This window comes from Pleurotus ostreatus (genome assembly GCF_014466165.1).
Source record: "Pleurotus ostreatus strain PC9 chromosome Unknown scaffold_8, whole genome shotgun sequence".
NCBI lineage: Eukaryota > Fungi > Basidiomycota > Agaricomycetes > Agaricales > Pleurotaceae > Pleurotus > Pleurotus ostreatus.
Window position 1 is genome coordinate 1,545,450 of NW_023503163.1, and position 23,234 is coordinate 1,568,683.

At 50.3% G+C, this 23,234-nt stretch overlaps 9 protein-coding genes across 9 annotated transcripts; 3 read left to right on the forward strand and 6 right to left on the reverse strand.

The window, feature by feature from the left end:
* Window positions 1-144: 144 nt before the first annotated feature.
* PC9H_010864 (uncharacterized protein) lies at window positions 145-612 on the forward strand (the record flags this gene model as incomplete). The annotated part of the gene is made up of 1 exon (XM_036780357.1): window positions 145-612. One exon carries the CDS (start codon window positions 145-147, stop codon window positions 610-612), a length of 468 nt encoding a protein of 155 aa, XP_036627740.1.
* A 576-nt stretch (window positions 613-1,188) lies between these two features.
* TOC34 (Translocase of chloroplast) lies at window positions 1,189-3,146 on the reverse strand (the record flags this gene model as incomplete). Its single annotated transcript, XM_036780358.1, has 7 exons — window positions 1,189-1,230; window positions 1,291-1,945; window positions 2,006-2,202; window positions 2,255-2,288; window positions 2,347-2,703; window positions 2,755-2,960; window positions 3,045-3,146. The coding sequence occupies 7 exons, from the start codon at window positions 3,144-3,146 to the stop codon at window positions 1,189-1,191; spliced, it is 1,593 nt and encodes a 530-aa protein (XP_036627741.1).
* An 894-nt stretch (window positions 3,147-4,040) lies between these two features.
* Window positions 4,041-7,988, forward strand: PC9H_010866 (uncharacterized protein; the record flags this gene model as incomplete). The annotated part of the gene is made up of 3 exons (XM_036780359.1): window positions 4,041-4,526; window positions 4,577-5,464; window positions 5,523-7,988. The coding sequence occupies 3 exons, from the start codon at window positions 4,041-4,043 to the stop codon at window positions 7,986-7,988; spliced, it is 3,840 nt and encodes a 1,279-aa protein (XP_036627742.1).
* Window positions 7,989-8,599: 611 nt separating this feature from the next.
* Window positions 8,600-10,139, forward strand: STE7 (MAP kinase kinase (MEK); the record flags this gene model as incomplete). Its single annotated transcript, XM_036780360.1, has 5 exons — window positions 8,600-9,034; window positions 9,082-9,358; window positions 9,459-9,583; window positions 9,648-10,097; window positions 10,134-10,139. 5 exons carry the CDS (start codon window positions 8,600-8,602, stop codon window positions 10,137-10,139), a joined length of 1,293 nt encoding a protein of 430 aa, XP_036627743.1.
* A 340-nt stretch (window positions 10,140-10,479) lies between these two features.
* On the reverse strand, window positions 10,480-12,264 carry PC9H_010868 (uncharacterized protein; the record flags this gene model as incomplete). Its single annotated transcript, XM_036780361.1, has 8 exons — window positions 10,480-10,579; window positions 10,628-10,685; window positions 10,745-10,768; window positions 10,832-11,095; window positions 11,145-11,192; window positions 11,242-11,484; window positions 11,539-11,843; window positions 11,894-12,264. The coding sequence occupies 8 exons, from the start codon at window positions 12,262-12,264 to the stop codon at window positions 10,480-10,482; spliced, it is 1,413 nt and encodes a 470-aa protein (XP_036627744.1).
* Window positions 12,265-12,829: 565 nt separating this feature from the next.
* Window positions 12,830-15,124, reverse strand: PC9H_010869 (uncharacterized protein; the record flags this gene model as incomplete). The annotated part of the gene is made up of 9 exons (XM_036780362.1): window positions 12,830-12,975; window positions 13,026-13,121; window positions 13,178-13,919; window positions 13,970-14,129; window positions 14,186-14,330; window positions 14,387-14,397; window positions 14,452-14,619; window positions 14,675-14,772; window positions 14,828-15,124. The coding sequence occupies 9 exons, from the start codon at window positions 15,122-15,124 to the stop codon at window positions 12,830-12,832; spliced, it is 1,863 nt and encodes a 620-aa protein (XP_036627745.1).
* An 836-nt stretch (window positions 15,125-15,960) lies between these two features.
* Window positions 15,961-16,869, reverse strand: PC9H_010870 (uncharacterized protein; the record flags this gene model as incomplete). Its single annotated transcript, XM_036780363.1, has 5 exons — window positions 15,961-16,073; window positions 16,127-16,216; window positions 16,275-16,439; window positions 16,507-16,618; window positions 16,675-16,869. 5 exons carry the CDS (start codon window positions 16,867-16,869, stop codon window positions 15,961-15,963), a joined length of 675 nt encoding a protein of 224 aa, XP_036627746.1.
* Window positions 16,870-17,973: 1,104 nt separating this feature from the next.
* On the reverse strand, window positions 17,974-19,730 carry PC9H_010871 (uncharacterized protein; the record flags this gene model as incomplete). The annotated part of the gene is made up of 6 exons (XM_036780364.1): window positions 17,974-18,006; window positions 18,067-18,344; window positions 18,407-18,576; window positions 18,646-18,706; window positions 18,766-19,389; window positions 19,448-19,730. 6 exons carry the CDS (start codon window positions 19,728-19,730, stop codon window positions 17,974-17,976), a joined length of 1,449 nt encoding a protein of 482 aa, XP_036627747.1.
* Window positions 19,731-20,860: 1,130 nt separating this feature from the next.
* Window positions 20,861-22,329, reverse strand: PC9H_010872 (uncharacterized protein; the record flags this gene model as incomplete). Its single annotated transcript, XM_036780365.1, has 5 exons — window positions 20,861-20,998; window positions 21,052-21,496; window positions 21,546-21,702; window positions 21,758-22,078; window positions 22,131-22,329. 5 exons carry the CDS (start codon window positions 22,327-22,329, stop codon window positions 20,861-20,863), a joined length of 1,260 nt encoding a protein of 419 aa, XP_036627748.1.
* Between the last annotated feature and the right edge of the window lie 905 nt (window positions 22,330-23,234).

Sequence of the window (23,234 nt, forward strand, 5' to 3'; positions counted from 1 at the left end):
GTAATCATTTTGCTTGCCGGATCCGTAGGCGGGTCGGCCATGGAGATAAGTGGCTGCTCTTCTGGCCGAGGCAATGACCGTTATATAAGTTTGAACCATGCGCCCGCGCTCTCTTTCTCCCAACGACTACAGCAATCGCCCACAATGCAGCAGACAATGACCTCCTGCATCCCCCTACGCTACAACATCCTCTGGACTTCAGACCAGCTACGCGTCGTCGCAGACGCTTTCTTCGCAGATCTCAAAGTTTCCCCGTCCAAGGTCGTCTTGCGCCACTTTTCCACGACAGAAGTCGTTGTGTTTGACCACTCGCCTCGTTCCTCATACAATTCCACGCTCTTCGGGCTGAATGCTGTCAGATCATACTTGGATCTATTGGCAACACACTGGACATGTCATGATCTGCGTAAGCATCGGATGGATGTTTCCTTGGATGCAAGGAGGGTGGTGGCGACGGCGAGCGTTATATGGAAGTGGAAGAAGTCGGGCAAAAGCTGGCAGGAGGACTTTACATGCACCCTCGACTACGACGAGGCCATGAAGATTAAGAGCTTCGTGATAAAGACAGATTCAGCCCCGGAGACCTGTGTTATGCGCGCCGTTGACCCATAGGTACTTCTGGATTTTCTGGCCAGAGACGAACAAACCCTTGACGTCTTGTAGAGCCACCCGTGCCATTGACCCCAGCCGAACAATGGGAGGGAACAGTTAATTTACCCACAAATCGGAATTTGATCGCAACGGAGAAAGTGGATGAACTTTCTCTACCTACTACACTAGATAGCCCCTGCGCTACTATAATGTGTCCTCACTTCGGCACCTTAATTGTGAAGCATTGTATTCATTACTCCTACGGTTCTACCAAGTTAACTTCGAGGAGAAAATCAGCATCCCAAGTGGGTTTAGCAAGAATCCCTCGGGCACATTGACCGACTGGTGAGGGCTTGTGCATCACTAAAGTAGCAGATCACGCTCGGCCTTCGGGTTTCGGGCGAGAAAATGAAACCCTTCCCGAGGGAGGGTTCTAAGGGTTACCACCGCTGTGATCCGTTGGTATCTGTACATTATTACACCGATGCGGGGTAGTTGTTGATAAATAATCCCGATATAACATGGAGAAAGCAAGCAAAAACGAACACCATGCATCACGACGGGCAGGGCAGCCCTGCCCGATGCCCTTCATCGCAATCATGATATGTAAGTGGGCTTGACCTCTTCTCCAGGGAGGATCTATCAAACATATCAATATCTCAACGGGTTGAATATCTTGGCTCCCAAATCATTACTCACCAAAGTTGCCCTCCCTTCCGGATGTGAATAAGATGAAGATATTCTACCAACGTGTTGTCCGATAGATACGCCGAGAAGCTTCGCCTCCTCCACGGTGCTGTGGACCTGCCGCCGCAGCACCATCTGGGAGTATCTTAACGCCAGAAGGTCGCCGTCTTTCGCCCCATGTCTGGTTAAGGCTCGGATATGGCGCATGGTCCCCCGCTCCTTGTTCACGAACACCCACAACTTCGCAAACAGCTCAGTGCCTTTTGCACTATCTACACAACCACCATTACCCTCACCCTGACACAGCATTTTCCTCAGCCGCACCATCTCCCTCTGCAGTTCCCGGTCGTACTTCTCACCACCACGGACGCAGAACGCGTCCATGATATCCCAAGCAGACTCCTCCGACCCTGTATACCTGTACGTCTTGCAGCCCTTGTCGATAAGGGGTTTCCAGTGCCGCGATAGGATGTCCTTTTCCCATTGATCGGTAGGGTGCATCGCGGAGGAGTATTCATCCCACATAGTAGTAACGAATGCCAAATTATGAATCGCCTTTTCAGCGCATGCGCGTTTGAAGTAAATGGGGATCTGCTCAGGATTGAACCAGTTATCGACGATACGGTGGAGCCAGAGTACGCCGGTAGGTTTGACATTCCTTTTGTAGCTTTAATACATTGAGGGTTATGAATTGCTACCGACACATGATGCACATATGAAGACATACCAGGTCTTGAGCCATACAGAGACTTTGTCGAGTACTTGCCTGACTTCTTCCACACTGTCGCAGCCGGGCGTGTCGATAAATATAAAATCCAGGTCGCTTTGATCGCAGCGAAATTTCACGATGCCCAGATCTTTTGTTCCTGAGTGCAAACCGTCGCTGACGTTCATGAAATTACTTGAAGTCACGGTGTTGATGAACTTCCGAGGGTGTTAAGTCACCTCGGACAGCGTGGAATATGGAAGGACTTACAGAACTCTTCCCTGCCCCATGCTGCCCCATCACGCTATGGTAGGCGCACGTAAGTATAGTTTGACCGGTGATGATAATGCTTGGTTGCTTACGCGATGATGATATGCTCCTCCGTGACATCGCCAATGTCAGGACTCCTCGACATGACACTGCACAATTTTGGGTGCCGGCCTAACATAGTATCCACGACCTTCCAGGCACTTTCGATTGTTTGGTCAAACCTCTCCATATGGAAGCCCCACTTCATCTTACTCTCTCGTTTGAGGCATTCCTCCATTTCGTTGGGATTCCACATCGTCGTTACGAGCATGAGTTTCTTCATGTAGTCGTGGCCCAGGAGGGCTTCAAAGATTCGAGTGTATGTTAAGGGAGACATTGTCTCGGTTGCTCGTGTGGCCGAGATTTTGTACAGAAAGAGGATGCCGTCTACGTGCGTGCGTCTGGGATAACTGGAGGCCAACGGTAAGAGATACATTGATAGAGGGTCAGGATATACTGACGTTCGGGCCAACCATTTATGAATTTGGGCCTCCGCGTTAGCTGCTGTAGAGCTGTCGTAGTCGAGGCTCGGCGTGTCGACGAAGACTATACAGCGCCCTTCTTCGTCGCCAGGGTACGTGCATTCAATGCTGCTGATGTATTGGCTGTGAGCGCCGAGAGAGTGCTCGACGGGCATCTTGTTGGCATTCGTGGCGGTATTGATGAACTACACACCATGGACATAGAATGAGTTGCCATCGATCGGCCGATCGCGGACAGAGTCGAGACGGGCAGCCAGCGAATGACATACCGTGCTCTTCCCTGCGCCCGCAGGGCCCATGACGCTGGCAACCACCCGAACACAAGGAAAGTCAGCCGGTGCGCAGGCCCCCTGATATTCCGCGCAGTACATACACAATAACGATGTCGTTACCCACTTCTTCTGGGCATATGAGACGAGCGAACATGTGCAAGAAGCGCTGCAGCATTTTCTGGCTCATCGTACGGCTAAAAAAATAGGAGAGTTGGGTAGAATGAGTGGTAGGTCCAACCTTGGGTTCATTTCGTGTATAGCGAGCGCATATACTCCGAGCGAAGCATGAGGACGCCTCGTGGCAATAGCTATTTGAAGCACGGGATTGCGAATGCAAGGCAGAAGTTGGCTCCACGAGTCTCGATGTGACGGTCCCACCAGCCAAACGGCGTCTGAGAAGACGCAGTTTCCCAACATATCGGAGAGGGATCCTTTGGGATCCGGCGATTGCTACTGAGGGCTAAAGCCACGCATTTCTGTTTGAGAAGCTTGCTGCAGAAATGCGATTGGAGCCGTCTCCTTTCTTTGTCTCAATGCAAGACCGCGACAAGGTCTATAGAACGTGTTCGAGGACAAGTCTGACTGAGTCGCGTACGACAAGAAATATGTCGTCGACTGGAAAATTCTGGGCTACAAAACAAAGCTGAGGAAAATCAGTACACAGTTCTCTGCACAGTATAGTTTGAGAAGCGCACTGCAGCAGCAACGTTTCAGCCTCGTTCAGCCTTTGAAACATATTGTCTGCCAATTTGAATATCGCGGCGTGGGCAGTCTGGCAGACAACAAGTTGCTTGCCGTGGGAAATTCAGCAAGTTCCCTTCCTCGTCGTTCTTTGCCTTCGCACCTTCAACCGTCTTCTTTCCCGCTGGTCGCTGTGGTCGACGACGTGCTCAGGTCAAGTTCCATTTCTTCATGATCACTTAAGAGAGAACCTCCACTACGGCGCCGACCCTTCTGGCTTCAACAATCGACCACAATATCACCTCGCGCGGAATGACGACTCGCCCCGGATATCTCAGGGCAAAGGAACGACCTTCTTCGGCGATCTACATCGGAGCAGACATTCCAGTGCTCTCACCTCCAAGCCTTCCAGATCTCCCAGAACCACCGAGCCCCGTTTCTAGCGTGGGCTCACGAGGATCTGGTTTACCTTCGCCACCAGCAACTAATTCTACCGGGAGTGGAAGCACTGGCGGCGACAACGACCGTAGGACCACTCACGAAGACGACTTCCACTCTCGGCGGCGCCCTTTTTCCATGAACTCGCTCAACGAGACCAATATAAAGGCTTTCCAAGATGCGATGGCTGCAAACCTCGATCGAGACGGAATTGACGATGACGAAGATGATGACCACAACGACGGCGAGGGCGAGGAGGACAATACAGCAAGGCTGGACCGTATGCTTTCAATCCGTTCCAGCAATCAGGAAGAATCCGCTTTGCAACGTGTAAAGTCTCTCACCGAACGCAATCGCATGGTGGGTCATGCTCGCCTCCTACTTGATTATTGATTTTACCGCTATCTTAGACATTAAACAAAATCACGGCTTTTTCACGGCTTTCGTCACCATCCCCAGCACCCTCGCAAAGGCGGCGGTCTCCACCACCAGCAAACTCCGTTTCTTCATCTTCATCTTCTTCGCATACCGCCTCCACACGTCAGTCTGCATCAGCCTCAACATCATCCTTAACACGCTCGTCTACGAACCGCCCACGTACATCTGACTCTTCGACCCTTCACGGTCGCTCGCAGTCATACGCATACGACCTTACCCCCGAACATCTCTCTGGGTCCGAAACTGAGCGCGAGTCGACCTCCCAGTATACTCAGTCCTCCTCTTCCTCACGGCAGGCCCAGATTGATAATCTTGCGTCTGCGGGCTCAACATCCCGAGCCCAGCTCCCACCGCCCTCATCGCGGCCCCATACTCCCCCACCCACTCAACGCAGACGCCTAACGTCAGCACCTTCGTCACCTGCCCGAGTACGCGATCTTGCAACTTCATCGTCTAATATCGGGTTGTCCTCTCGTACGCGCTCACCACGGAAGCGAACATCCATGGCACTCACAGCTCCTGACCCAGACAACAACTACAACGACAATTATTATGAGCGAGATGATGACAACCTCAGAGGATCTCGAACCAACTCCAGGGTTGGCTTTGTTGACCATGACAATCCCATGTATGACGACACTGGACAACGACTCGGTGGTAGGGTTCCATCTCGCACTTCTACCTTTGGACGGCGGACTTCGAGGCAGCCCCTTCCAAGGGAGTTTCGTGACAATGCATACGATATTTCGCAAGAGGATGATACTCGCATGAGTAGACAGCATAGCTTAGATGGGAGCATTGCTAACGACAGTGGCGTGGATGTTAGCAGTGGCAGATCTGCTTCGAGGGCCAATGGGCAGGTGCGTTTAGTTGTCTCCAAAGTCTCAGAAACCTTTTTTACTCTCTTGTCACGAATAGCTTCCTCCCGAACCCCCGACACCCCATCGGTCCCATTACCCCTCGCGGCATGTCCAGCAGTCTCCTCGTCGGGCAACGAATCAGTCAAGTATGCGAGACCCACAGAGACGACAACAAACAAGGTGGCTCCCAGGCGATGTCAGCTTTGCTGATGATCAGGGTGACCTCACGACGGATATCCAAACCCAACATGGTAGACGCCAGAGTCTCCGAGGTGGAAGTGCTGAGAGTGCACTTGGACTTGGTTCAGGGCGGAGTCTTGTTGGAGAGGGCCTGAGAGCGGCGGGTTTGACTAAGAGAGATGTACCGGAACCTGTTCAGAGGCGCACGACAAGGGAATCACACGAGATAGATTCAGCAGTTGATCGCGGAGGCCGACCGCAGAGTCGCCTCAGTGGTAGCACGAGTTCAAATCGTTACAGCGACAGCTTTCGACCTTCCTCTCGTGCACATGGACAACTGTACAATGACAACGACTTTCGTACACCAGAGCATCCCTCTGGCGCTGATAACGCCAGGAGAGTTGCCACAGCCCCCAGAGCAGCAACGTCGATGGCATCATACCGCGCTTCGTTTGACGGCACGAGTTCTGCCAATCATGTCGAAGATGATTACGAAGAAGAACCGAGGACAGCGCCTCTACTACGGACATATAGGAGTAGCCTTGGTCTGGAGAATTCGAGGGCAGGATCTGCGCTTGGTCGCGCTCACCCAGAGAGGTATTCGAGTCCGTTTGGGAGTACACGGAGAAGAGAGGATGGAGGGCGAACGATGGGTGGTACTTCATCAAGAGAACTCGGGAAACATGCCGAATTGATGAAACATAGCTTGGATGTTTTTGCTTCGAACTTGGAGCGTTTGGGGCTTACTGAGACTAGCGGACCCGCGGCCGACCTCGTGAAGAGTGCGCAGGATATCGTTGGGGCCTCTGAACGATTGAACGAGTTGATGAAGAGCGGGACCAACAGGGCATTGACGGAGCAAATCGATGCTGAAGTTGGTGGGAACAGTAGTAGCGACGTTGATTTGGTGGAAGTGTGGAGGAGCGTTGGCGGTCAGTGGAGAGATGGGTTGAGAGTTAGTGATGAGTTGGTAAGGAGTGTAACCAGCTTCTTGCTCGGTGTTGGAAGGGTGGTGAAGGAGCTTGGTGGCGAAACCGGAGGAGGGTATGCCGGTGATACGACGCATGGGAGGAGTGTGAGTCTGGATGAGGAAGCACTTGCGAGGGCCGCGATGGATTCAGAGGCCACTACTTCAAGTGGTGCCAGTGGACGCCGTAGTGTAGGATCAAGTAGGCAGAGCTGGGAACCTCCGCCGAGGGATAGGGAATGGGAGCGGGAAGAGACCCTGAAGAAGCTAGCTGGTGGGGACTCCACGCATCGCGAGTCACCGATGCCTCGTCCTGGTTCAGGTCTCCGTAACGCACGGACACAAAGGGAGTCCCCCTTACCCCAGCGACCATCTGTCTTGCGCGTTTTCAACACGGATAGACAGGAAGTCGCTGCTACCCCAGTTCGTGCGCCGGCGGGAGCAAGGAAAGTGGGGCTAGAACGACAGGCCCCTTCCATGGTCCCTTCATCATCAATGCGCCGGGTAAGTAATTCTCAAGATAGCCCCATGATAGGCACCAGCGAATCTCTGGAGACCGTTCAAGGATATGAGCCTTCTCCTACACCCGCCTCCCGTACCCAAAATCCGAGCGATCGCATACAACCCCTCACCCACCGCGCATTGACGGCGAGCGCGCTCAATGCCCTCAACAATTCTGAGCGCAACACCCGTGCCGGATTATCCCCGCTGGCAATCCCTCCTCCCCTTCCGAAGCTCAAGTCTGAATCTCCGTTGCAACGCAGTCATACCATTGCTACAGATCGCTCTTTCACGAAGCCAGAACGTGAACGACGACATAAGCAGGCTACTGCTTCAACTTCAACTATCCGCCCCCAATTCCCCGTAACCCACACAAATCCTACGACTGCACTGAGTACGCACAGTTTGACCGCCTCGCCCGAAGACCAGCTGTTTCCTATATCGCGGAGCAACTCTGAACGTTCAGGAAGATCTGATGCAGCACGGCCCCATGCCTCGGCGACTTTTTCACGACCTTCCACAGGGTCGACCGCTCTGACTGGTTTGCGAGATATAGATCAGAGACAGAGGACCATATCGAACTCGGAGGAGGTAACAGACGAGCCGAAGGCCAACGGTACCACTGGGCCTTCTACGCGTGCCGTGAAGGCCGTCGCTAGGGCGTATGGTCCCATGACACCCTTATCCGGGTCTGAGACGGAACGCGACACAAGGCGGAAGACTATTGGGACTCGTCAAGGTGGACGCCCATCACTTGAGGGTGATATAGGGCCAGGTTGGCGGTCTGGACAATCCACCATTGGGCAAGGCACTTTACCCGCAACAACAGGAAGGGCAAGAAGACAGACCGTTACTTCCCTTTTCGACCAAAGCTAATTGACGAAGCTTGTAATGATATGTTGCCCTCGTAAGTGTTTCCTTTGCTTGACTGGGTATTCGTTCGTTGATGATTGCTATCTCGTAGGTTTTCTAGTTCTCCTTACAACATTTTCGGGCTTTTCTCGCATGATTTGGACAATTTCCTTATGTTTCCGATGATTCTCTAGCAGCTTTTCCTTCCGCCTATTAGTGGGCCAGGTGCCGCACCATGCTCTTCATCCCAACCTCCGATCTCTATCGATTCACTCTCTTGATATGTTTTGACGTTCCCATACGTATGACTATGCAGCAAGGCATTGCTCAAGCTTCCGCTTGAAGCACACAAAGTATATTATGCATCAGCAATACTAGTTCATTGTATTAATGAATCTGTTTCAATAGTCTTGTAGAGCTACGAATATACCCTTTCATGTTTTCTACTTTGAGCCACCGATGATCAATGTATTGTAACCGTGGTAATATTCTAATGACTGTGGGAATGGACTCCCTACCCACGTGGTCGACGCGTCTGGGGTATCACTCGCGTGAACATCTCTTGCACTCGAACATCGACATCACTGATACCCTTATTGACCCTTCGCATATCCGGATTTTCTCTCTTAATATCAATGGCGACCCCGATTCGAAAGAAACGCAACTTCAAAGCGCTGCAGCTGGCTGTTTCAGACACTCCCGCTCCTGCACCTGTGCCGCTGGAACCAGTGCCCACTCGACTTGCGCCTGCGGCAGGGGGAAAGAAGCGGCCACCGCCAATGACCCTCAAGGATCCCAAAATTCCATCTAGCTCTAATCCAATAGACTCGGAGGGCACCATACTATCCACGAATCCAGCTCTTTCATCATCAAACACATCGCCATCCGCCCGGCGAAATACCTACCATGCAACGCTCTCGAGCACACTCGCAAAACTAGACATGAACGCTGAAATGAACTTTGAGCTCCGTAATGAGGATTTGAAGGATCTCCAGGAACTAGGACAGGGGAATGGAGGCAGCGTGAAGAAAGTTGAGCACACACCTACAGGTACTATGATGGCTAAGAAGGTGAGTTTATGTCAGATCTTGCTTTGACCTGAATTCACTGGACGTAGATCGTTCTAATTGACGCTAAACCGTCCGTCCGAAAGCAAATCCTACGGGAGCTGCACATAATGCACGACTGCAATTCCAAATACATCGTTTCTTTCTTCGGCGCTTTCCTGGCCGATCCCAACATATGCATATGTATGGAGTTCATGGACAAGGGCTCTCTCCATAGCATCTACAAGAAGATTGGCCCCATTGATATCGATGTCGTCGGTCAGGTCGCCCTCTCTGTGCTTGAAGGTTTGACGTATCTCTACGACGTCCACCGCATCATCCATCGAGGTGAGCCCGCAGCTCTATCTCTCACGAACGTCTCTTGCTGTCGTTTCATCCGTTATGGAACTGCATCGCTGACTCACGCCGCGTATCATTGTCTCACTAGACATCAAACCATCAAATATCCTATGCAATTCAGCTGGCCAGATCAAGATATGTGACTTCGGCGTCTCAGGAGAACTCATCAACTCAATTGCGGACACTTTTGTTGGCACGTCAACATACATGAGCGTGCGTGTCGTTGCGTCCCAACGTGCTCGGTACCCCAGATTAACCTTTTCGAACCCTTAACTAGCCCGAACGTATACAGGGCGCCCAATATACCGTCAAGTCAGATGTTTGGTCGTTGGGCATATCACTTATCGAACTTGCTCTTGGTCGCTTCCCCTTCTCAGAATCAGAGTCGGATGACAACGACTCGGACCTATCGGATCTCGAGGGTACACTTTCCCCAAACCGTCCCTTATCAATGGGCCTGCCTCCACCTCGATCCTCTCGAACTCCCAAGACTCCTACTGACAAAAATACACCTACCGATAAAAAGAAGGACAGAAGGAAGAGCAAGGGCGTCAGCTTGCAAGGTGGCAGCATGACGATGAGTATCCTAGAACTACTGCAACACATTGTGAACGAGCCGGCGCCGAGATTAACGCCAGAGGGACGATTCCCTAAAGAAGCAGAGGACTTTGTGGATAGCTGTCTGTGGAAAGATCCTGAGATACGGAAAACCCCCAAAGACCTTCTCGTGAGTAGTCATCTTTGTGTCCTTGTCCTGATGTAGGTATAACATCGTCGTAGAAACATCCATGGATAGACCAAGCTAGAGTGTCGACAGTAGATGTTGAGGTTTGGGCAAGTACGTTTTGAGACTGCTGTCTCTGTGCGTCCCCCCATAAAGGTTGTGTTGAATTTTTCTATGTTTCTTGCTGTGGACCAATCCTATTGTTTTCATATACGAATCGAATTAGCAGATGGTAATATATGTAATTTTAACGGTCAAGCGCCTGGCCTTGTTCTCCATCTGGTAGACCATCATTGTGTAGGCGTGCGCGCAGTTTTATTAGACTGTAAGGAGGACGCTAGATATTTATATATTTATACGGCTCAGAAAACTGTTCCAATATCTCCTAAATCCCAATGCTCAAATCGGTTTTATTCAGTTCAGATGCCAGGCCCAGTGTCCGGTGTCCGGTGTTAGGGATCGCCTCTGGTAGGATCGCAGAGGTGCTTTATTGATGGTTAGTAAACGGGTATTCAACCGTAGGACATACGCACGTTGAGTTTATCAGCATGGGCTCTGTTGTGGACTTGCGTTCGGCAATTATAGCCATACCTTTTTGTACAGATCAAATCAGGATGGCTTAAAGATTGAGGGGGCGTAGACTTACCAACAGTCTTCGTGGATTACCTTACCCTCTAATTGCGCGGGCGGACGTCAGCAAGGAAACGAAGCTTAAGAAAGAAGAGAGACGGACGGACCTTTCCTGCGGGTTTCACGCAGCCAATAGTGGAGATACCCTGAGACAAACTCACACACGCATGAGAAGCAAAGCCAATGCGTCCGCTCAGTCGTATCTTCAACAGACTTGATCTCATCAAATATTTCGCTGATAATTTCGTCTATGGTGGTGTTCGTGTTGAGGCGATTTACGAGGTCGATGGCGCTTTGAGCAAGCCTCAATCGCCCCTTAAAGAGTCCTACCACTTCGTGGGGTCGCATGATGCCCTGAAGGAGATCCCAGTCTACTACAGTAAGAATCGATTACTTGGGAGAATAATGCGGTGAATTTACTATGTTCATTGTAGAGTGCCATACCACAAACACTTTGACAGCGTTCACCTAGGGAAAGTCTCAGCCCCAAACACCTCAAGAAGGCAAACCGTCGTACACTGATCATTTTCGCCCTTGATTTCATGTAACAGTGCGCGCCAGGTTTCATTCGAGGGTGGAATAGGGATTCGCCTCTTCTGGAGTAAGGTCGTTAGCGGGTCTTCTAGGAACCCAGGGTGTAGAGTCGCCGGGACGTTCTCAGGTGTGTATGTCTCTGCTTCTTGGAGTGGGCCTGTCGACCGAGTAAGGACGGACTCGAGGATGGCCTCCGGTCCAACCATGAGAGCAAATCCTCGAGATGCTGCGGATATACCTTTCAGTGCTGGGGGCTTGTAATTGTCAGCACTCGACATACCTACGCCCAGCCCCGCTGGATGTCCCACCACTTTAATCTGACTAACTAACTCCGAGAAGAACAACATCACTGCCCGAATTTCCAAAAGCTCGGGGTCCAGCATTTCATCAAGGAATGCGATACACTGCTGCAGGAGATCTTCATTTCTCTCAGTAGAATCGTCTGAATCCGTCTCGTCATCTTCCAAATAAGCGAACCTTGGTCCAAAGTGCGCAGAGAAAAGTATGATCCTGTATACCGCACAACGAAACCGCCACGATTCGAGTGTTGTCAACGAGCTCGTTCGTGAGCAACGGTCCTTATGTCTGGCGGCTTGCGATAGGTTGTTGTTTCACAAGAGAGGTACACTACCCACATGCGGCTGAATATATCCTCGAGACCAGTAGCAGCCTTTGCGATTCTCGCGAGCTGATGCGCTGCGTCGGTGGAGATATGCTTCACAGTGGTTGATTCTTCAGGAAGGTCGACGGACTTCGTCTCATCGTCCTGGTTTCTGGCGTCTTCCAGCTTGCGCCTGTATTCAACCAATTGCATGGCCTGAGGCAAAGCAGGTCCTGCAACATTGTATGCCACATTTCGGACGATTGATTCTGGATACCTCAGGTAGACTTGATAAATGGACTTGGAGGTTAGGAGAAAGGCCTGCAGTGCGTCGAAAGTCGGCAGAAAGGTGAATACACGGTCAACGAGATCATCGTCTAGCGGTAATCTGTTGAGGCTCCGCATTTTGTGATGGTACGAGCGAGAGATATTTCGTCCAGATGAAAGAACTAGTCAGAGCGCGAGTCAGAGCCCCTGATTGGAAGGACATACTCGGCAATAGCCGCCAAGTATCACGTGCATGGAGCCGACAGCCGATAGGAGGCCATAAATAAAACTGAGTGACCATACCAAAAGCCTCCAATCCTGGTGTCGGTGCTTCCCCTTTTAAAGGACCAACATGAGCAAGAGTCTACTATAGAGTAGTATTACTATCTCCCTAGAGTAAGATTCATTTCAGGGTGCTACCTCACAGGCACGAACCACGTTGGATGTAAACGTGGCTCCAAAAATAGCTCGCGCGCCGTCCTGGGCGACTTCGAGCTTGATGAGATCCTAACGCATAGAGTTCGCACTCATCCATCCTCCTCCACTAGATATCGGAGGTCCATCACACGTTAACCCTTCGTTTACCACTAATATCAGTATTGGCGAGGGTAATTCTATCTCAAACCTTGACATTATCAACAAATTTGGGTGTGTGGTAAACGTATCAAGACGTCGCATACGACGCCGTCAAATATTTTTTGTATCAACGCCACTCATCGGATACGTTAGTGCTTTTGGTGGATGTCTCAAGGAAGCGATTGCTGCCCTGTTCCCAAGAGACAGCGCCAGTGTCAGCCTTGCGAATGTATTTATACTCCAAGGCTGATTCAACGGGAACATCAAGGCTTCCTATAAGTGCGATCAGCTCGCTGTACCCAGAGACAATAACATCAACGGACCACTCCATATAGGATATCTGTCCGCGGAAAGCTTGATGGCATTGTCCGTTGACCAATGGCTGAGTGCCTCGCTCGAACCAGTCACAAAGATAGCCTCTGCGAGTAAGGTTTGCTTATTGTATATCAAAAGGAGATGATGATGGGAAGCTTACCTCCGGGCTGAGTTTCCGCATGGACGGAGAATGTCACCGAGACTAATCGAGGCGGATTTGGCTCGCACACGGAGGGAACAACAAGGCCTTTCGCACCCCAACCACCCGGTACAAGTGCTCCCGCTCTGGCATTAAAAGCGGTAATCGATGCCGCATAGCTCCACGTCAGATCGCGTGCACTCAATGGTTGGCCATTGTCCCGATGATACTGCTCGGCGAGAGAACCATCCCACGGCGTATACTTGGCATTAACAGCAATGAATCCGTCCGCGAACTTCTTGACTTCGGCGAGGAGTTCATGGTATTCCAGACGAGCTGAGGTGTATGTTCCGGGCCGTATTCTTGGAGAGACCACGCGGAAGAAAGAGAGGGATATGCGGGTGATCTCGATGTAGCCCTGAGATTTCCAGACATACAGGGCATCGTAAAGCTGTTCAGCAACGGCTGCTGTTGTAAGATACCAAGGGTGGCCGCCCATATAAACATCTTCAGGATAGCGACCCACTGCTACCGCGTCGGAGTAAGCTGTCCCCCTGTTAATTTGATAGAGACCACGGAAAGCGTCGATGCAGGCATATAGCGTGGCTAGGGCTTTGTCAGAGCAAGGCTGGAACGTAGCTGCGTCGCAGCCCGCTGTGGGATCAAAGGTATGGATGGAAGCTAAGATGCTGTTTGCATCTTTGCCTGAGCGGCCGCCTCCCGTATTCGAGACGACGTAGTAGATATCCGCGTTCCAATACGACTGGAAGACTTTCAGACAAAGTAAAACAACAAGGGAGAGTTGAATCGCACCTGCAAGAAACACAGTGTATTGTCTGCTTGCGCAGAATATATTTGTGCAATCTCGGTCTTGTTGAGATTACGGGCAAGAGCAGCTCCTTCTCGGAGGGCTCGATGCTGAACCGCTGTCGTGAAGAATGAAGAAGAAGATACTTCCTCCCATAAATCGAATCTAGGAGACGTTGTAAATCATCGTACACCGGCGTACTGATGGTATGTAATATGTACCCCGTGCGGTTCCAATATTTGACAACATAATCAAGGTCCTTCTCGAGGACTGGCCAAAGGGATTGCTGTACACTCTCCCTATCTGACTGCTTCAATAGAGTTTTCGCATATGAGAGAAGCGTTGTTGCACGAAGGGCAGGCCCATCTTCGAAAATTCAAGCAGTTTATTCGATCTATGATGGGGAATGTCATGACACATACCGTGTTGAGGTCTGCAACGCAATACGGTCGGAACTCTACTCGTTGGGATTGAGGAAACGAATTACCTTCCCCAGGGCTCAGTGAACGCGGTATGATCAATGTTGTATTTTGGCTCCCCCAAACCGCCCGTTAGCATTCCTCCACTTGGGGTTCGGACTTTCTGCAAGGCTGCCTGAGCAGCCGCGTACTCGTCTATAATTCCTTTGAGCGACACGTCTTGGTTATGGGTGTATCTTTTCGTGAAATTAGCAAGGGATATCGGGCATCGACGTGTGGCGCATCACATACTGGTCAACAAGTAATTTCACAACAAGAGCAGCGTCCCTCGTCCATGTATACATATAGTCAGGATCATGCGTACTTGGACTCGCTATGACTGTACCAGACTAGAAAATTACCGTCACGAACGGTCCAAACATTGTACTTAAATGGATTGCTCACCTTCGCACCCCCACACCTGGACCCATTCGGTCCAATATTGGCTAGTATGCCGTCCTGGGCGATCGGTGTTTGCCTTTTAATGTACGCATCCACCAGTCCTTCTTCTGTGAGGCCCGCATCCACAGGCAAGTCGTAGTGCTGCGAAATATGATACAGCGCCCATTTTAGCTCGTGATATACATTCGTTGGCTTTAGCAGCCGATTGTTCCCAGTTACTGAGAGGTATAACGACACCCCTGTGATCGCGACAAGCGTCGGCAGGATTCGCCAAATAACCCAATGCTGGATGGCCCGCATGGAGCAGGTACAGACTATCGAGTTTTCGTGACGTGTCAAGAAATTAATTGATCCACCACGTTCCACCGAGCTTCAGCGCTCAGTGGCTAGTACTGCCGAAGATGCTCTAAATGGCAGTCTTACTTTACCTGGACGGCTTGTTATAGCAGATTCTCCAATGACATACGGCTTTCTCGGAATACTACTTTCCCATTTGGTCGATTCACTAGGATGAAAGCTCAAGTTTGGTAGTTAAATAATTATTTATTACTCCTGCATGATAAATATGTACATATGTAGTAACTCATTTTCCTCCACCACAGTACTGTGTGCTTGAGTTACCGGTTTCTGTCACTGAAGTCAGTTTGTGCAGGTGGGTGAGGGAATGAAGAATAAATCACTTATCCCGAACAACATGCTATGTTGTTTAACGTTCAAAGGACTAACAATAACTGGAAGGGACTTCGGTCAAGCAAAGTAGATATGATACGAGAAGTCACGCTTACCAGGCGTATTGTTGCAATCCTTATCTGTGGTCTCGTCCTTGTCCTCACCGTACTGGCACATCACTACGTTTTGGGAGGAGGCTGACCCAAGGACGTCAGGGCGTTTCAGGGGTGCTTCAGGGGAACCACTTACCAGGTTCTTTGAATTGCCAGTATTCATTCGGGCTATTGAATATCGTGAGTCGTGCGACACACGAGCGGCTGGAGTAGATTAAACCTACAAGTGTCGATAACCAAGCAAAAGAGGTGGCATAAATGAAACCGGATCTATTTCTTGATCTGAGCAGCGATACGAATTGCGTCCGCGAAAAGTCTACCTTGTTGGTTAACTCCTACGTGATTCATGAGCGTTTAGTTTCCAATAACATTCAGGGAATGGCGCAACATGCCTCTGAAGATATTGCTGATCCCTACAACCGATTGCAATTTCTTCGCGAATGAAAGATTCCCAACCCTCGGCGCTCCTATTGTTTGGATGAACAACTCATCCTCGAAGTAAATAATCGAGGTCACGAACCATAGCTGAATAGACGCAGATTCAGTTTAGGGAACGCCGTCTTGATTTCCAGAGATGCCAAAGCTGCTATGGCACCTCCTAGCGAGTGACCTGTCCATGAAACAAGTACATCAATTTATACGTAGAGCTGCGCGTCGGTGAAACTTACCAGTCACAACGAGAGCGAAGGTTGGCTTCGACTTAAGCTCCTTCTTCAGACTCAATATAACGTCCGCGTTGACATATTTCCAAGCCTTCTGGAAACCAGTGTGGACCTGCAAATCTGAACCAGTCACTCCGGGGATAGCCAAGGGGGTTTTGCAGATCTGAGCATCTAAGCAGACAGCGACAGCAATTCGGTTCGGCGGCGAATAACGAGATATCAGGATGGAAGGACTGACCGATACTGCAATCCCCGTCGCCTTTGGTAGGTTCGGTACCACGGAATGCCAATACGAACTCCTTCCGCTTATCATCTCGGACCAAAATTGCTTGGGTAGACTTTTTGTCGTACTAGAGACATCCAACTCAGCTAACATAGTCCCCACCACTATAACGATACTACGTACCCTAGCCACGGCAGTGTTGTTAAGCGGCTTGATGCACTCCTGCTGGTCTCGGTATGCCACAGCCGAGTACTTTGCATACAGCTGTAACTCCGAGAATACCTTGCTTGAGACCGGCTTCGGTTTCCCAGCGGGCAATGGTTTGGCGAATGACCCGGCAACGAGTAAAAGGAATGTGAGGGGGGCGAATGACTTCATCTCCGTTGCTCGTTCCGGGCCTACCTGTCAGAATACAGGTCTGGGGCACTCCTATGAGGACCCATCGAGGGTGAAACAGTGATGATAGAACTCACCCCAGTCTCGGTATATCGGACTGAGGTGATATAATGGTATCTTGACCCTGATATACACATTGTGGGGCAGGATGAATGCACCAACAGAGACCGATATACGAGGACCATACATGCCGTCAGCACGGGGGCCCGAAGTTTGAATGCTAAACCAGCCTATTTCCTTCCATTTTCTTGCTTAGCGCGGAGGCGCGTGGCGGTCAGTGTTGTTCAACTTTACGCCTCGATTGGTGCGGTTATCATCGACGGTATTGTCAAGTTTCTTTGTTCAGGTCGGCGCGGACATCGCACGAGAATCGGTCCATCCTTCCTTTGGCTGTCACCGTGAATAACGCTGCACGTTGTTGTACCTGGAGTCCTTCACCAGCTTCTTGCATAGTCGCGTGAGCCTAGAGTTGAGCCTTCGGTTGTCATGCGTGCCACTAAAAGTGCAGCCGCCACCAGCCAGTCAGCTGTCCAATATTCAGCCGCTACTAGTAGAAATATAGGGACAGTACCTAGTATCCACGTACTGCAAATCGCTGGGGGGCTGCGTCCCATTAGCCGGCACTTCAATGTGTCTCTGATCTCGCAGTGAGACATGGTTTTCGTAGATTAGATCTTAGTATAGCGCTGTGGCTTTGATGATCCAGGTCGAGCGTCACCGCTGGCACGGCGCCACCGACTCCTTGTCGACGATGGTGGTAGTAGCGGAGTTACCCGACGGCGGATAGTAGACGGGCGAAAATTGGGTATTTAGAGGCTGACCTAAATAATTGTCCCATCGTCTACTTCGGTGCTATACTGATGCTGACTAGTAAATATTACGACAGAAATCATGAAGCCACGACGAGTTAGCGAATTGTGGCACCGAAGTATATTTAATGAACGAACGAAGATATACAGCTACTATTTATAGGAAGATGAATGATAGAAATACAACATGTGAGTTGCGCGACTCGTATAGTCTAGAGCTGGAGTTACCAAGAAACGTAGAAGCATCTATATTTATGTAGTACAATCCCGTTGGCGATCAAAGTACAGCAGGAGATTCGGCTGAGAAGAGCTATCGTCGCATTCCAGTCAGTGCCTAGCCGCAATCCCCAGTACGAGTGACGCCACTCACAGACATAATGTTTGTGTAGTGAGTAGCGCTTGGTGTTGGTGGTGTAGAGGTTGGCCTAAACTTTGGCGTCATCTTTGTCGGAGTGGTTGCATTGTCATTGGGCGGCCGTAGTGAGACAGGCGGAAGGGACGATACATCCAGCTTCAGTGGGGTAGCACTGGCCTTATTTTTTCTACTCAGCGATGAAGGAATATCAGCTGGTCGAGCTATGTGACCCAAAGGTTCGGATACATCTTCTCGGGAACTGGATGTAGAACCTGAAGAAACAGAGGATGCGCCTGAAGCGATGTGAATTCAGTGTTCCGTTGTATTCAAGGGGCTAGGGGAGAAATCATCTCACTGGGATCCTGGCTCAAAGGTACCCCGCCTCCAATGATCCTCCAGGATACAGGGAAGTAACCCTTCTGTGCATTCGCTTCTTGAAGCGTGGTAGGCTTTGGAGGAAGCGGTAAACCTGCGCTCTTCGCAGTAGGGAGCTGTTTCTCTGCGAAGTCAGAGTCACCGTGAATGCTGTTTGCAATATATATGAGCGAAATCGATAATATCGACGTGAACGGTTCCAGGATAAACAGTACTTACAAAGTGCAATCCTCACCATTTGGGCACGGTCTGTTCGAGAGAAAAAATCGGCACGGTTTTGCTGTCCACACTTAGGGTCAGCAATATGTTCATCGACGGCCAATCGGACGCCGTACATACTTTTGTAGTTAGCAGCTTTTGCTTTGGGCAATCCAGGAGGCGGAGAGACTCCAGAACGCTGAATGTGTTCTTGTGCCCAATGACCATCAAAACCGTCGTTAAGGAGGCCAGGCGACGTTACTGGATACGTAGGAGCTGGGAGTGGGCTGGGAGTCAGGCCGTATGCCTGATGTATGGACGGCAAAACGGGCGAGAGCTCCGACGAAACACTCGATGGATATATTGGGTTACGCCCGCGGCTATCCTTGGGAGCATTGTCCGAGGCGAAACTCGTTGGGGACAACGCAAGATTCGAGAATAGTTCTGATATGTGTCTACTATTGGGCGAGCCGCCTGATTCAGCCCGACTGCGTGAAGAGATATGTGGCGAATCTACCACTGGGCTCCACATGGAAAAGTTCAGCCCGTACTCTTCAATGGGAGAACGAGGAGAAACGGGGCCACGGTAATGGAGGGATTGAGATTCAGATGAGGGTGATGTTGGGAACGAAGTTCGGCTGTCTGGCGAACGGTCAGTATGTCTGGGGTTCGTTGGCTTGCCTGCATGTCTGCGAAGGGCTTGTTGTGTGAGTTCAGGTTGTATGTCCCTGATGTCGGGTGAACGGAGAACTCGTGGGTCGTTGACTGCAGAGATTCAATTAGTATACTGCAATGTCAGGTAATTCCATGACGTGTTACCCACTGTCTGATCCTCTTTCCAAAGAGTGTTTATATCTACACCATAGCCCGTTACTGCAGTGTCCTTTGATGTAAAATCGACATGGCGTCGCATTCTGGAATGTAGGTTCCCCCGTCAGAATATGGGCAAAGTCGCATTCCTCCTGTGGGTATGGACAATTATTCATTTGATAGAATTTACACGGCTTCGCTGTGAGGAGGAATGAGTCGCCTCCCGATGAACGTGAAGAGAGACATGGTGACTTACTGTGTCTCTTCTTGTTTTGTATTCGATTGAGAGGCTCCATTATTGCCATGGGGCCATCAATATGGATGGCCTAACGATGGAGCAAAGCAGGGAAGGAAGGATCAGGAAAGAGAGCACTTCCTATGGATAAGCACTGGTAATAAGCAGGCCACCAGGGAAGTTGGCGCTGGGCTCCAATATATTTCTAGCCGTCATAGATTCCAGGACGGAGGTTCCGGCGATTTAAATACTCTTCCCCGGAACTGAATGTAGCGTAATCGAGGAATTCCTCCGCATCGACCCCCGGTGCAAGTCCGCTGTTATTGTAGGCTACCTCGGGGTCTGCAGCATTGCATGAGAGAATCTGCGGCGAACAATGAGGACGTCTTCAATCTGTAGATAGAACGCTAAGAATGAAGTAGATTTTCATCTGCACACAAGCTGCGCCCTCTCCGGGGCTTCAAAAGGTAACTTGATCTTCCTTAACAAAGCCTTTCCGGGACGCCGAGACGGTATGAGACATATTGGTTTCCTGGTCGGCGGTGGGGTGAGACCAGATTGATAGGGTCTGGTGTAAGGATATCCATTTCTCCCGAAGAGATCCGGCGCGTGTTCACAAAACAATAAGGTCGAATGATGTGACGATACCACCTGTCTGATTGAAGTGAGATATGGGTTATTTCCTGAATAATCCCTGCGTACCTAGCGGACTAATTGTCTCAGCTCTTGAGTAGAAGGGTATAAGAGCTGGAGCTCCCACACGGTTCCTAGTCTTATTGTCTTCAAACTCGAGGGTTGAAAACGTTGAACGTCGAATGCCCAAATCGGGTAAGAATCTTCCCTTCGCGGTAGATAGAGTTTACCAGTGTAGAGACAAACCTGTGCTAGCTGACGTTACTGAGTGCACGTCCCAACACGCCTCAGACGAGGTCAGGACTAAGCCCAAACCTACCCCAATTTGCCCTTGACTTGGACATTGTGCCGGCGCATTTTTAGCGACGGAGACATCGGCTGACTCTTGCTTGATCGGTCCTGCATCATGCACGATGCATCGAACCGTTAGAAGAGTGATCTCAGCGGACCATCTGGAGTACAGGGAGTCATCTCTGGGAATGATAATAACCAGAGCCAATAAAGTAGTTTACACGGACACCGACACAAAATGTTACCAGCTTCAGTACACAAGCATCATCAAGACCGATCATTAATAAGAGGAGTTCGTTCTGTTGGGGGAGGTTCCTGAGCTTCTGGCTCGGTAGCTGATGTGGCATGTGGATGAACCTCATGGTCTGGCGGTGGTTTCGTTACGTCGGCTTTACATACGGGACACTGGATATGATTTAAATCCTGACAGAAGGCATCCGAATTAAATGGGCACGCACTAATTTCTTCCGTTGAATCAGCCATTCATCGACCTCCTCGAGGTGGAATATATGATGGCAAGGCAATACGCGTACTCGATCGCCCTTCTCAAATTGGGACAAACAAATAGCACACTCCATTTGTTGTTCAAACCAAGGTTGGTTGGCTTGATTCGACGTGCTGGAAGAAGCTCCAGTCGCTTCCTCCGCTGCTTCCTCAGACGTGACTGTGGTGGCAACGCCTGCGGGAGGTTTCGAAGGGGGGGCGGATTGTGACGAGTCTATGGAACCTTCATGCTTCTCCCAGCCATTCCCAGTCCAAACTTTCCAAGGAAGGTTCAGAACTACTTCTTCGGGTGCACGATCAAGTTGGGCGGCTCTGGCGGCCCGAATACGATGGACGAGGAGTGTGATGAAAGTGAGTATGGAAGGAAGAAGTAGGATGATGACGAATGTTATTACTGGTCTTTTGCCGGCCGTCAGTATATATAAGACTATGATGTTGACGAACTTACGAGTACCACTCCCATGCGGAGTATTCCGCAGTTATCAGTAGCGAGAGAGTCTGTAGGCCGGAATGTGAAGTGTTCGAAGAAGCTATTAATGAGGAGAGTTCCATGTACGCTGAGTGCTTGATGAAGGTCGATGCAATCTTGATATCAGACGCATCTTCTAAGCGCCAGCCGCTCAGCAAATGGACAGCAGTGGCAGATACAAATGCACCCACCTTGACTATACATATTGACGAGGGTATCGGGATATCCTGAGACATCAGGATCATTACCTCCTACCACCACGGCTTTCGCACCCAACCGCTGGGCCTCTCGGACTTTGTGAACGAATTCACATCCGCCCCTTTGCACGAGTGCAATCCACGTTTCTGCTGGCTCAGGCTGGTGAGGTCCTGTCACACACAGGCTGGGGCAGCCCCAATTCAACTCCTTGGGGGTTTCATGATATGATTCGTTGGCAGCGCACGGCTCGGTGAACGAAGAGATAGGGATCACGTAACCCAGTAGTGGGTTTCCCAGTTCAGCACCAAATGCGGCTGTATGCGAGCTATTAGGGCTTTAGCAAGTAGACAAGTCTAGGATGCGCACCAGGTCTTGAGATCCAAGAAACGACTGGAGTCCTATCCACCACTGAAACTGTGCTTTCCGACCCCCATGCCCAACCCCATAACCACGTTCTGTCCGACTTCGAAGAAAACGGGACGACCGATGCGGTCGCGATAGATGCAGACCGCGCCCGGAGAAAGAGGGCGCCAGCCAAGGACATTAAGGCGAGTATTCGGAACATATTCAATGTCTGAAAAGTGTTGTAGACGATGTGGTCGTCCTCTTCATCGAGTGCGAGCTGATCCATCTCGACCGACCTCGATCATGTCACGGATGTATTGACGGCACGTGTTGTATTCGGATAGTGCCGACCCTGGCTGGCCCCTTTTTATTCCATTCTTGCAGACTACTATCACGTGTACTGTAGTGCAAACACACATAGATATGCAAAACCAATTTTAAGTTGTTGTAGATTCCATGTCCTATGCTCGGACATGAAGTATGTTTGAGAAATAAACTTCATTGAGCTACTGTAAAAATCTCAAGGCATTTGAGAAGTTGCAAGCCCATTTCCGCGGGCAAAATGTGACGTGCAAATAGTCATTTCAAATTTGACTTGAATGCTGTGGAAGTAATAACAATCCTACAGACTTCTGATTTTTTTCTTAGCTAGTATAGTAGTGCTAGAGTCTGAATCTAGAGTCCCTTGCACTCGTACCTACTGGTTCATGCACAGGAAAACCAGCAACATTTTGCGTGACAAAGAAGCTCCTATTTGCCCCTTGTTTTGCAGATCCATGTGTTGCCGAGCGAGCGGCCGAATGCATACGGCGGCACACGGCTGCGTGCTGGGTCTGAATGACGCGTGACACACTGTGACGAAAAGTTTGCAAATCTATGTTTTTGGGTACTTGTCGTACCGGCATCGTCATTGCTCTACTACTCGGAAAGGGATTCACTCAAAAAGTTGATAGGTATTTAGCCAAGATGAGCGACAACCTCTCGTAGCATGCCGGGAGTTGTAGGGACATCCAATCTGGAGCACCAGGTCGAATTGTCCAAAATTTTGCAAATCTGTCTAAGTGATAGTAGCACTTTGAGCGCAATAGAACTGTTTTTCCAATCACAGCGAGTACCCCAAGCGAG